The following is a 13,856-nucleotide window of genomic DNA, read 5'->3' on the forward strand; positions in this document are numbered from 1 at the left end:
AAGCACAAATCCAGCTGACAGATGAAATTCTCTGTGCCGAAACTCAAGCAACCTTCGGAGCCGAAACATTCCGCGCCTTAAAGCCAGCCTCCGTCGAAGACACCAGCACCGAAAACCTCGCCACCAAAACACAGAGACCACTTCGTATCCGAAAGTGTCCACTTTTGCGTTAACACCTGATCCGAAACAAAAGAGGCTACATATTAACCCAGAGACTGGCCATATTCACACAAACCACCTAAAAAAACGCAAGCTTCAGGATGAGGACATTTCTTACAAGATCCCCTTGAAGAAATAATCTGTAGCTACTAGTCCTTTCTATCTACCATCACCTCCAGCACCTCCGTCTCCACCTGAGAATCCTTTGCAGATTACACTTTAGGATTCCCCACAATCTCATCATGACTATGATGAGGCAGATGATGGGGGGATGAATCTCCCAATAGATCCATGGACAGATTACACAATTGATCCCCCAGGTGATACTCATCCGGACCTTTACCCAGCCAGACCTGCTCCTCCAGACGGCCATGCATCACACCAAGAACGTATTGCCAGGGCTGCACATTACCATGGAGTAGAACTGCACAAAGAATCTCTAGAAGAAGATTTGTTGTTTGAGACTTTAGCATTCACACGCAGGTCATCAGATACTGCCCATGCCTAAAGGCATGATGTGACTTGCTGATGAGATTTTTAAAGACCCAGTCAGAGCACGTATCTTAACTCCTAGAGTGGACAAAATATATAAGGCCTCTCCTATAGGCCCTATATTTATCAAGGGACAGTTGCCATTAGATTCCCTAGTAGTATCTAATGCTTGGATGCGGGCTAATTCTCAGACATCAGGAGATGATCCTCCTCCAGATAAAGGGTCCAAATTAATTGATGCTTCTGGCAAGCACATAGCTGCTTAAGCTGCTTAAGCTGCAAATCAATGGCGCATTGCAAACAAGCAAGGCCTTTTAGCAACGGATGTATGACGTTACCACGCATACCATTACCATGCGGTATTTACAACGCATACCGTTACAACGCATAGCGCTTTGAGGTGCTGGATAGTGGTAAGTATAATTTTATATTCCAACTCCAGTCCCCGTGGACACTAGGGAAGGTGTTGGATATAAAATTAAACTTATTCCCTATCCTAGAGCGCCCCCCAGCGCAATGCGTTGTAATGGTATGCGTGGTAATGCCTGTGTTGTAAGTGTAGTGCGTGGTAAAAAATGCGTGGTAAACGTTGTATACCTTTAGCAACGTATGTCACGGCACACTGGGACAAAAATGAGGAATTGCTCCAATATCTCCCAGATTAACATAAGGCTAAGGCACAGTAAATGAAAGTAAGCTCATTTCTAATTCCGCTATGCGATGTGCTCTAAATGCTACAGACACCTCAGCAGAGAGGTTAACAACCGTATCCTGATCAGGCGACATGGTTGGTTAAGGATTTCAGGGTTTAAACCTGAGGTCCAGAAATCAATCCTTAAAACACCCTTTGATAAGGAACACCTATTTGGTCCTAAGATCGACCAAGCGTTAGAGAAAATGAAAAAGGACACTGAAGTAGCTAAATCTATGGAAGCACTCCAGACTACATCCAACAGAGGCTCTTTTCGTTGCTCCTATTACAGGGGAGGGTCAAAAACCCCATCCCCAGATCAAAATACCACAACTTGGTAACAACCAGTCCTATCCCTCCAGAGGTTTTTTTTCGAGGAGGGTATAGAGCCCACAACCTCAAGGGTAGGGGTAAGGGCAACACACCCCGTAGCTCCCCTTCCATCAACAAACAGTGACTTACCATGCTTCCCGCCCGATTTCACCACACCTATCGGGGGAAGACTTCAACAATTTCTCCCCATTTTTAAGTCTATAACACCAGACAAATGGGTGCTTGGTATTAATCAACATTATTTCCTAGAGTTTACGAGCAATCCCCCAAGCATTCCATCTCGATCTCACAAATATTGGAGAAATGCCATCACTGTTTCGGTCTGTCCCATTTACTGCTTACTACCTTTTGCTGCAAGTCTCTTGAGCTAATCCACTTCCTGCTCCACCATCTAGAAGATTGGCGTCCAGGAAAACATCACCACCGATTTCAGTGCCCAGCCTGACTCTGTTAGCACATGAACCCAAAATCTCGAGAAGATCATGACTTTGATACTTTTCTGGAATGGGAGCTCCTTTTCCATCAGGCAATCCACCTCAAGAAGTGAGCTCCTACCATACAGTGGTAAAGAAAGCTGCTGATATGCTGGGCTTAAATTTACCCACAGCAGAATTAAAGCCTAATATTTTAACAGAAGTTCTTCATTTCTCTACTCCTACATCTGAGCCTTTTCTACCATTCACTGAAGCACTCACTGAACCTATCATGGCGATTTGGGAGAAACCAACTACTTCTACAGAAGGCTTTAGATCAATCGCAAGAAGACACAAGCCAGCACAGGAGACCCTACATTTTTACCAGCTCACCCATCTCCGAAAGGTAAGTGGTTCAGGCCTTGTGTGCCTCTAAAATGATCCCAGGACCATTTCATGTACCCAGGCGGATAGAAAATCAATAAAGTTCAAGCATTTTGCAAAGAAGAATTTCTCAGCAGGCAGCATGGCGCTAAAATCCCTTAATGCAACTTGTTTGCTAGGAAGACAAGATCATGCTCTTCAAGATGCTTGTGGCCCAAAAGGTCACCCCAATCGCTCAAAAGATATTAGGGAGCACTTTTCAGAGTTGGTTGCAAATGGAAAAGCTGCAGGCAAACACATCATCCATTCAGGGCAGGATATGGTTGATTCAGTAGCCAGAGCTGGTGGTTCATCGATAACTTAGTCAACATGCTTGGCTCTAACTCTGGATTTTTGCCCGGTATCCAAAAACTTTAATGGACCTTCCATTTGATGGTTCCCATCTTTTTGAGCAAAGGAGGATACTGCTCTTGAAGGATCTAAGGATAGCAAAGCCACAGTGAGATCCACGGGTCTTGAATTTCAGTTAAGAGACTGCATACAATACGAATGATTTAGAGGCTTTAGCAGTGGAATTTCCTTTTGAGGTAGACAACAATAGAACCTGCAAAAACAATAGCAGCAACAGTTTAATCTGCTCTACAGACAGTGTACTTAAGTCCCCAGCACACGTCGAATTATAAACTGGTTTCCATATTGTGAAAAAAAGCACTAAATTATATGCATTAAAATTCTTGAAGCACTTGTACCTTTAGGTGATGTACAAACGTTTTTAAATTAACTTCTCCATCACATTAGGGTTATAGTCGTCCTCTTTATAAGTGGCACATCTGTGTACTAAACAAGTGAATGAACCAATCTAAACATACACTTTAAGTTTAATCAGGTTGGCGTAACCTTGTGTGTTGTAATTGTAGTTTATTACAATGAATATGTAATTTCTCTTGCACCTACAAAAAGTCATGTCATTTTGAAGTACATGGGCATCTTCTATGTTTACATTTATACATCCTTGAGGAAGTCACAGGACTACACCCCCAAAAGCGACGAAACTCGTGTTGGCTGTGGCTGTTTCAACTGATACACAAGAATACAGGAATAAAACGAAAAAAGAAACAGACGGAATTGTTTCAAGAATTTTATTGCAAATAATTTAGTGCGTTTTTTCACAATGGGGAAACCAGTTTATAATTTGATGTGTGCTGGGGACTTAAGTGTACGATGTACAGAGTTGAGGCTCAAAAGTTGTAGAGTTTTGTGGTTCTCTACACCCTTTAGCACTGTTATAATCCTATTTATAATACCACGTTTCTAAAGTTTTGTTTGCTCTACAGACAGCACAGGGAATGGGTAGAGGCTGAAAGCAAACTATATCTCCACTTCCCTCCTCTGCCCCTTCCTCCCCTTTTCCAGTCACAACAGGGAAGCAACCCTAGTTCTGTTATAACAGAATGCATTTGACCAGTTGGTAGACCAGAATCCTGTTTTCTACAAACATGGAGGTCTGTCCCTTCAGACATTGGGGTCTTATAAATTGTATAAAGTGGGCATACACTACCCTTCCAACAACCTCTCCATTCCTTACCTACCTGATTTAGAGTTTCTACTGCTCAAACATTTGGAAATAACCCAACAAGAAGTCCAATCCCCACTACTCAAGAGTGGAGTGAAATTGGTTCCAGAGCAGGAAAAAACAGGATGTTCCAGGTATTTTCTGATCCCAAAAAGGATGGCAGTTTACGTCCAATCCTAGATCTCAGCATTTTCAACTGGTACCTCTAAAAGGAAAATATGCTGTATTAGCTCAGGTTCTACTTGCGCTGAATGCAGAAGAACGGTTGGTATTTGTCGATCTACTGGGTGCCTATCTCCACACCCCTATCATGCAATCACACAGGAAGTATATCTAATTCACCATGGGAACCGATCACTATCCGTTTTCTCTTCTTCCGATTGTCCTCACTTCTGCACCATGAGTCTTCACAAAGGTAAAGGTGGTGGAAGCAACTCACCTCAGTAGGAAGGACATTTCTGCATTCCCTTACCTGGATTGTTGGCTACTCGAGGCCAAGACCCCAGGTGTGCTGTCTTACCACTTACAGAAAGCAACTCGATTGTTGTACAACCTTGACTTTTTGATCAAGAAGCCCAAGTCTTACCTAGAGCCCTCTCAGAGCATAATGCTCAAGGGGACAGTATTGGATACCACATCAAATCGATCCTTCTCTCCTCCTTACAAGATTCTAAATATTCAGGCTATTCTGAATGGTGTGGCGATTCCAGTCCTGACGGTCTGACGCCTTCTAGGTCTGCTAGCCTCCTGTACTCTGTAGTCACACATGCACGCTGGATCATGAGAGCACTCCAGTGGTGTTTCCACAGGAAGTGGTTCCAACAATTCGGAGATCTGCAGGCATGCATCAAAATCCCAAGGGACACTGAAGCAGATCTGAAATGATGCAGTCTAAGAGACAACCTATCTCAAAGGAGATAATTTCAACCTTCACCAGTGGCTATAGTGATCACGGATGCCTCTACCCTGGGGTGGAGAGCTCATGTGGAGGAACCGGAGATCACAGGTCACTGGTCTCTGTAAGAAAGGAGCTTAAACATCTATTGGAATTACAGGTGATATGTCGGTCTCTCAAGGGCTTCCTTTCCTTCACGATTCAGATCTTGAGGGATAACAGAACATAAATGTGGTATATCAACAAAAATGGAGGGGTGGGGTTGTGTCGTCTCTGCAGAGAGGCTCTATGACTCTGGTTTTGGGCTCTGGCTGGAGAGTGGTAAGCTAGGGAGTGGACAGTCTTTGCCGACATCATATGGCTGACCACAAGTGGTGACTTCATCCGAGGTGGTCCATTATTTGGTCCTTGTATAGTTCTATTCGCAAAAAAGCTCACTGTCTGAAAGTGTGTGCCCTCAATTATCAAGAAGCATTGTTAGGCATATTTAATCTCAAATGGACCGCTTCACTCCGGTACGCATTTCCTTTCGTACCCCTACTTCATATAGTGTGGAGTAAAATTCCACTAGACTGGGCACAAGTAATCCTAATCGCCACAGACTGGCTGAGACAAGTGTGTTATACAGATCTTGGGTTAGCCTTCCTGTCTCAGTCACAGGGGCAGGTTCCACATCGCAACCTCCAGATCCACCAGCTGCATGCATGGGGATTGAGCAAGGTAACTTCAATTCATTCTTTCTACCCTGGAATCAGTGGACATCATTGCCTCATTGAGACACAATTCCACCAAATCAGTTTCCTCTAGCAGATGCACTAGATTCTTAAAATATTGTGCTGGTAGATCCATAGATCCCATCAAGACCCACTTATCTAATATTATGTTCCTGCCCTCCATGTTCAGTGGGAACAGGTAAACGTTACTTATCTGCCTTGACAACTATTTTGCAGTTACCAGATCAACCATCTCTGTCTAAATCCCCATTTGTTTTGTGATTCCGAAAGGGTCTTACAAATAGGTACCCTCCAATTCCTTTACTTATGCCTCAATGGGACCTTAATATGGTCCTCACTTTCTTAATATATTCTCCATGTGAGCCCGTTTGTGGTAGTCCTTTTAAGGTTGTTGTCCTTTCACATGGTTCTTCTGATTGTCATCACATCAGCAAGACATGTCAGTAAAATACAGCCACTGAGTGTACAACCACCTTTTACTACTTCCTTTCCAGACAAACTGATGTTAGGGACCAGTGCTGTCTTCCTTTCTAAAGTAGTTACTCCTTTCGCCTTAGTTAATTCCATCACCCTTCCACCTTCTATCCTCCTCCTCACGCTACGAAGAAGGATGAAAGATTACATATACTTGACCCCAAAAGAGAGGTCCGCTTCTATATTCAGTGAACCAGAGAATTCAGACTCAATGGCCAATTCTTCATGGGATTCGGTAAAAAATTAGATGGAAAGCAGTTCACAAATGAACACTATCAAGGTGGGTCCTACTGTGTATCAAAACATACCACTGAATGGCACAGAAGGGACTGACTGAAGGTATTTGTGCTCATTCTATAAGCACCTAATTCTGCCATAGCTAGAGGGTTTACTATAGCAGATATTTGCAAAGCAGCAACTTGGTCTTCCCTTCACACTTCTGCAAAACACTATTGTTTAGGTTCTTAAGTGAAAAGGGATGGTCACTACACTCGCTCATATCTGCAGTACTTCTTGGTTTAGACATCCATGCTTCCACCTTCAAGTGAGGTACTGCTTGAGGATTCAATTCCAAAGTTGTTATCTGCAGGTAGAGTTGTCCATAAGAAGAAGCTGCTTACCATCAGTAACGCTTTTTCTGGTGTATACAAAGTCTACCTGCAGATTCCTCACCAATCCACCTTCCTGCCATAGCAAGGTTTTTCTGTCAAGAGTCCTCTTCATTTTGTGCTTGTAACAAATTGCACTATATCTTTATATCCTTATTAAAATACAATATTCATGCTCTATATATGTAACCGTATTCTTCTGTGGATAATTTAAAGAACTGCACCTATCTTAGTATTATCTGCTAGCCTCAAAGACTAAATTTAAAACGGATGGTAACTGACCTCAGTCCGCCAATGGGGGTGCTTTATGACTCAAATGACATCAGACAAGGTCATCTTGGAGCCGGCACCCTCCTTACCTGCATGGGAGAGCAACTGGACAAAACCTTCTGGATCCAGACTGGCTCCTAGGATATTTAAAATATGAGCAGTCTGAAGCTAGACTTTGTATCCACCAGAAAAAGTATTACTGAAAGTAACTTGATTACTGTGCACAAGGTCAACTTGGGGTATCCAAAATAACTGCAATAGGCCTCCATTACTCCAACTAACTCATACAATCCAAGGAAATTCCTTGCAGGCCATGTGCACAAACAAGCCCAGCATTTACTTAAGATGTTAGTGCTAGGATCTAGGTAAGCACATGAAAGAGGAACTGTATCCAACTAGAAGAAAACAGATTTTACAGGAAATTATTAGGTGCACCAATCTCCACAGCTCAGTACATCTGTCATAAATAACTCAATTTAAATTCTATAGAGGCCTATATAAGGGACCACCCTGCCCTATTTTGGCTTTCCACATGGGAAAACCCAGCAGCAACACTCACGAGAGAGATCATAGGTGACTGCATTGGATGAGAGAAAGGGCAGAATTTTCAGTGGTTGTTTGGAGTGCACAGGAGCCTATGCAGCGTTAATTTAGGAAACCTCTTTTTAAACCTAAACATAGCTGAGACCATAAATAGAAATGTCCTCAGGGATGCACTCTATACACTTTTTGCACAGAAAGGAAGGAGAGGGAATCTGAAAAAGCTTCTGTCGTTAATTTTATGATTACTGAACATACTGCATATCCCCTGGCCAGCTACCTTACCCTGCCCATGAGTCAGTGGGAGAAGCGTCTCCTCTTCCGTCTAAGGGCAGGCACTGTAAACTTTTTGCTGTTCTTTCCCCTCTGTTACCACGCAAATCTAGATTCCCAACCCTGCCTGTGCGATGGACAGAGCAGCCAAACTATTCCACACTTTTAGTTCTTTTGCAGGTACTACATAACATACGCTAAGTGGCTTTTAATCCTGTTTTTAAAAAAAACTACACCAATTAGCCTGGTAGATGCTTACAGTAGGTTACTTACCTTGACCGATGAAGAGTTGACCTTCTGCGTCTGCACTTTCTTGAGGATTGCCGTATGAGCCCGCAATATGATGTCCAACCCCAGAGTCAATTTTTCCCACATCAGTTTCCCCCTTATATATGTTTTAAAAAATGTGTATTTCTGCCTATGCCAATGAATTCTTATTGTGATGATGTACTTGTGTATTTAAAATTTATATTTACTGCGCTTTTATGAATATGGCTGTATCCGAATAAAGTATTTTTTAACTTTGATCTTGAAAGTGGAACTTTACTTTACATGAGTGGGCCAGTAGGCCTCCACCTCAGTGTCACAGATAAAAAGGCATGGTCACATCTAGAAATTCACAGAACACTGTACACTTCCATCACCTCTATCTGTACTAAACCCATGGACTCCAGGTCACAAGACCAGTCCAGGGCCTCACTCATGTCACAAGACAGGCTTTGGCCTCTGTGCTCACACTAGATTATTGTGAGGCTAGTACCACAATTAAAAATAGGGATACCAGAAGCAGGAAGTCTGAAATCCAGCACAGGGGACATTTCCATTCCAACAATTTATTTTTTTCTACATATCAGTATTATGAATCACTTACGCAGCCTTATTTGGTGAGAAGCATTGGAAGATTAATTTAGAGGGTTGCTGGGGTGTGTCATAGAATACTGATATTTGGACTGGGAGTCTAACGTGGACTGGGGAATGTGTATATTGTACTTTGATGCGTTGTGATAGCTGTTTTCTGATCGATGCCCGCGGCAGACCCGTGTTGTGAGTTGTAATAATCTACTGTCCACAACTATCCATTGCTGCTAAGGTCACACCAAGCATGTTCTTGTAAATTGATACTTGTATAGCGCACTACTCACCCGCAAGGGTCTCAAGGCGCTTGTACGAATACCGCTGTGGAACCCATCCTGGCTTTCCCTGTGAGGCGTCCACTCCTGGGCACCCCCAAGGTGGAGGCCAGGCATCCTTAGCGTTGTGGGGGCCGTTGTGGAGATTAAGCAAGCTATTGCCCAGAGTTGCAGAGTGGGACTCCATGATTGGAATAGGCACCGATGCGAGAATTATCAGGTCTGTGGAATTTTTTAGCCCAAGACCTGCCGAGGCGGGGAATTGAACCCTGGTCCCGGGCTAGACCTCTGCATCAGGGTCTGCCGCTCTAATCCTTGAGCCACACTTTTCACTCTTCTTGAACATGTGGGAGAGGTGTGGTGCAGCGGACAGGGCGACTGACGCTGGAATCTGGGGATCACGTTTCGATCCCTGGCTCCAGCGGCATGTTAGCCCAGCACCATATGACTCTGGGCAATACCTTGCTTAATCTTCCCGACGGCCCCCAGCACCTAGAGACCCTTACGGGTGATTGTTCGCGCTTTACAAATGTGGATTATTATTATGTTCTGAGGTGTATGCTCACCATGACTTGCTGCTGTATTTTAAACAGGAATCCAGAGGGACGGACAGGGATACAAGGGTTAGGAAGTCTGATGTGGTATGGACCCAATCATTGTCTACATCCGGTGTTGACACGGTAAGTTCGGAGCACTTCCCTATTCCCCTCCAAGATGCGGCTCCATCCACACTTAATAGTGATCCTTTTAAAAGGGGTACTATGCATTGCACTAGAGTGTTGGAAGAATATGTTGTGCGCATTAAGTCAACAATTTTATCCATACCAGATTTATCAAAGGTGCATGTCCATGTTGTCACTGGTATGGAGTTATGCTCAATGTCTGTGTTTTGGGTTTTAGATTGTTTACCTGATGCAGTAGGCACATTTTATTGTAAATATGAGGCATGCCTTATAAATGCAGAGTGATTAATGAGATGATGGGCATCAGTCGCTGAGACCAGTCACTCCATTAGGTCTAATAGATTATTTCACTCACTTGCTGTAGTGTTGACTGCCTACATTCTCATTACAGCTGGAAGAAAAACACGAAGGGATCCTTTACCCTGAAAGGCTCGAAGAAGGTACTTGAGGTCCTGGCAGTGAAACATGAGGGATCAGAACGCTGGGGTCTTCCAGGGGTAAGATTGACAGAGCAGGTGGAGAAGGGCAGTAGTCCCAGATGGATCCAATGGGGGCTGCTGCAGCATATATCGAGTGACATAAAATGGATTTGTAGGAAGGAAACAACTTAAGTTCCTTCTTGATTTGCTCATTAATTGAAGAGCTTTGCTTCAAAGTGTATTTTTTTGAAAGAGTGACCTCATTCATTGCAGAATATTTTTTGATGGTGTCATATGTCAGATCATATTGAAAAAAAGAACAGATGATGGATGGAATGCTGAAAAATGCAAACATTTACCCCAGTCACAGATCTATGTTTAGTCGATCGTTTTTTTGCTCCGCAAGCCACCCGACACTCATGCCATTGCCATTCAGGCATAATTTTATGCCATTCATACAAAACCATTGCTAAGGAAGTACCCAGAATCTGAAACCATTCACGGATTGACTAAACTAGTGAGATGACCTTGATTCACCTCCATCAGACATTCTCAGACGAGGGGCCAGTTTTAAGTCTGGCCTGAGACCGCGCATGTGCTGTCGCTTGTGAGACATTTTGTTTACTTAAAGGGAGCTCAGAGCCTATCCATTGTTTACCACTGTTTGGCTTCATGGTCTCTCTCGTTTTCTTGCTCCTCATCGGTGCTTGTGTCAGCTTCACTTCCACTTTGTGTGTTTCTCAGTTTCGCAGAGCACGATTCAATTCAATTCAATTTATTAAGATATGGAACTCAAAAAGGGGTCCACCTAAAAGTTGCAAGTGAATCACACAATATAAATACAGTTTACATTGTGAAAATAAAGACCTTTACTTTAAAATATTATTCGTATAAGTTATGAGAAACCAGTTTTAACAGGATGAAAAGTATAGCAGCATTTCATTGAGAACAAATTTGTACAGATAAAATCACAACCATGAAATAAGCAAGAAATATAGCTATAACAAGCATTGGCATAGACAATAGGTCTCGCTTTTGGGGCCTAAGTATTTAGTTATGCAGTACAATATCCTTGGTGCAACCACATCAACTGTTGCGTAGATAAACACTTATAAGGTCCCAAAGGCGAGACCTATTGGCTATGCCAATGCTTGGTGTGGTTGTGTGTGTGTGTGGTTGTGTGTGTGTGGTTGTGTGTGTGTGTGGTTGTGTGTGTGTGTGTGTGTGGTTGTGTGTGTGTGGTTGTGTGTGTGTGTGTGGTTGTGTGTGTGTGTGGTTGTGTGTGTGTGGTTGTGTGTGTGTGTGTGTGTGGTTGTGTGTGTGTGTGTGTGTGTGTGTGTGTGTGTGTGTGTGTGTGTGTGTGTGTGTGTGGTTGTGTGTGTGGTTGTGTGTGTGGTTGTGTGTGTGTGTGGTTGTGTGTGTATGGTTGTGTGTGTGGTTGTGTGTGTGGTTGTGTGTGTATGGTTGTGGTTGTGTGTGTATGGTTGTGGTTGTGTGTGTATGGTTGTGGGTGTGTGTGCGGTGTGTGTGTGTGTGCGGTGTGTGTGCGGTTGGTTGTGTGGTTGTGTGTGGTTGTGGTTTTGATCGGGTGTGGTTTTGATCGGTTGGTTGTGTGTGGTTGGTTGTGTGTGGTTGTGTGTGGGTGTAATGGTGTGTGTGGCTGTGAGTGTGTATGGTTGTGAGTGAGGTTGTGAGTCTGTATGGTTGTGTGTGTGGTTGTGAGTGTATTGTGTGTGTGACAGTAATACTAAAAGCATCTCCAAATTAAGTAATTGTGTGGGATTGTGGGTGTGTGGGGTTGTGGGTGTGTGGAAAGTGGGTGTGTGGGGTTGTGTGTGGGTGGGTGTGGGTGTGGTGTGTGTGTGGGGTTGGGTGTGTGACAGTAATATTAAAAGCATCTCAAAATTGTGTGTTCATGTGTGTGTGGTTGTGTGTTCATGTGTGTGTGGTTGTGTGTTCATGTGTGTGTGGCTGTGTGTTCGTGTGTGTTTGTGTGTGTGGCTGTGTGTTCATGTGTGTGTGGTTGTGTGGCGGTGTGGTTGTGTGGCGGTGTGGTTGTGTGGCGGTGTGGTTGGGTGGCGGTGTGGTTGAGTGGTGTGTTGTGTGGTTGGGTGTGTGTGTGTGGTTGGGTGTGTGTGTGTGGTTGGGTGTGTGTGTGTGGTTGGGTGTGTTTGTGGTTTGGGTGTGGTTGTGTATGTGACAGTAATACTAAAAGCATCTCAAAATTGTGTGTATGGTTGGTTGTGGTTGGTTGTGTGTGTGGTTGTGTATGTGTGGTTTGGGTGGGTGGGTGGTTGTGTATGTGATAGTAATACTAAAAGCATCTCAAAATTGTGTGTGTGTGGTTGTGTGTGTGGTTGTGTGTGGTTGTGGTTGTGTGTGGTTGTGGTTGTGTGTGTGTGGTTGTGTGTGTGTGGTTGTGTGTGTGTGTGTGTGTGGTTGTGTGTGTGTGTGTGTGTGGTTGTGTGTGTGTGTGTGTGGTTGTGTGTGTGTGTGTGTGTGTGTGGTTGTGGTGTGTGTGTGGTTGTGGAGTGTGATTGTGGTGTGTGATTGTGTGGTTGTTTGGTTGTGGTTGGTTGTGTGTGGTGCAGTGTGTGTGTGGTGTGTGTGTTGGTGTGGTGTGTGTGGTTGGGTGTTGTTAGAAGGGCGATCCCAGAGGCCAGGTTATGTCTACCCGACTCCTCCGTGACCCGCCTCTCCCACCAATATTGCAGAGCCTTAACGATAGATCCCAGCCGGGGAAGACCTCAAGTATTGAATCGTACACACGAGGACCACACCACACTTATGAACAGACACCACACCGTGGGTTTTCGATATCAACTTCTTTATAATCATGTAAAAGAATCAGCACTCTTATATACAACGATCGAGGGATCGCAAAAGTCTCAAGGCTTCAGGGAGGGGTGTCAAGGGTCCCCCTCGAGAGAGGAGGAGGTTCGTCCACAGGAGCAAAGATGAATGTCCCACACACTTCCAGACAACAACTACCAAAGCGAGAAAGTATAACTTCGCTATAAGGCAGCTGCCACCAAAAAGTGTGGGGGGAATTTTCCCAGGGAGTATACCACTCTCCCCCAGCAGGGTGACGTAGCTGCAGTCCTGATGGCAGGAGACTGGAAAATAAATACACAACAATACTAACCTCACCAGTACTTTACAGGACTGATATACAAGTGTTCAACATACAATTCCACTTGCCTCACAAGTGAGTGACAGGGCGTTAAGCTAGGAGTCCAGGCAAGAACCAGGAGATACAGCAGAGAACCTGGTGGACAACTAGCAAGGAAATCTCCGAAGGGAATGCACCAATACCCGTCCTACTCATAAACTTAAGACAGAGCAGGACTAGGGGCCACAAGTGCAGCTGAATAACACTAGTGTCACTTATAGAGCTAAAGACAAAGTGACACAGAAACTCACTTCCAACACATAAACTAAAGACAGCGTGGAGCGAGTAACGTATAACAGACAATCCCCTCTTCCAGCTCATAAGCTAAAGACAGAGCGGAGGAAGGGAACAACCAACATAAAACATGGACAATAGACACACCTCGTCTGACTAGAAACCGAAGAGCAGAACGGAGTGGGCGTACCTACAACAAGACGCGTTAGACCAGACACACACTACTCGTAAACTTAAGACGGAGTAGAGCGCGAACACAGACATACACAAAAACCCCTTCGATCAAACAAATGACCGCGGAGTCTAAACACAGTGATGAATTGCAAGTTCGGAACTGACACCAAGGAGGGGAGAAAGGCAGACGTGGAATTCAAGCGGA

The 13,856-nt window shown here is 44.1% G+C and overlaps 1 protein-coding gene across 1 annotated transcript in view; it reads left to right on the top strand.

Annotated features, from left to right (window-relative positions):
- Positions 1-13,856, top strand: part of LOC147660770 (transient receptor potential cation channel subfamily M member 2-like) — a 979,384-nt gene that overhangs the window by 893,002 nt on the left and 72,526 nt on the right. The window contains exons 31-32 of the mRNA XM_086951478.1: positions 9,563-9,649; positions 10,044-10,149. Coding sequence (XP_086807604.1) covers positions 9,563-9,649; positions 10,044-10,149 — 193 coding nt within the window. The remainder of the gene's footprint in view (positions 1-9,562; positions 9,650-10,043; positions 10,150-13,856) is intronic.

The sequence above is a fragment of the Lissotriton vulgaris genome, unplaced genomic scaffold (genome assembly GCF_964263255.1).
Source record: "Lissotriton vulgaris unplaced genomic scaffold, aLisVul1.2 SCAFFOLD_262, whole genome shotgun sequence".
NCBI classification, from domain to species: domain Eukaryota; kingdom Metazoa; phylum Chordata; class Amphibia; order Caudata; family Salamandridae; genus Lissotriton; species Lissotriton vulgaris.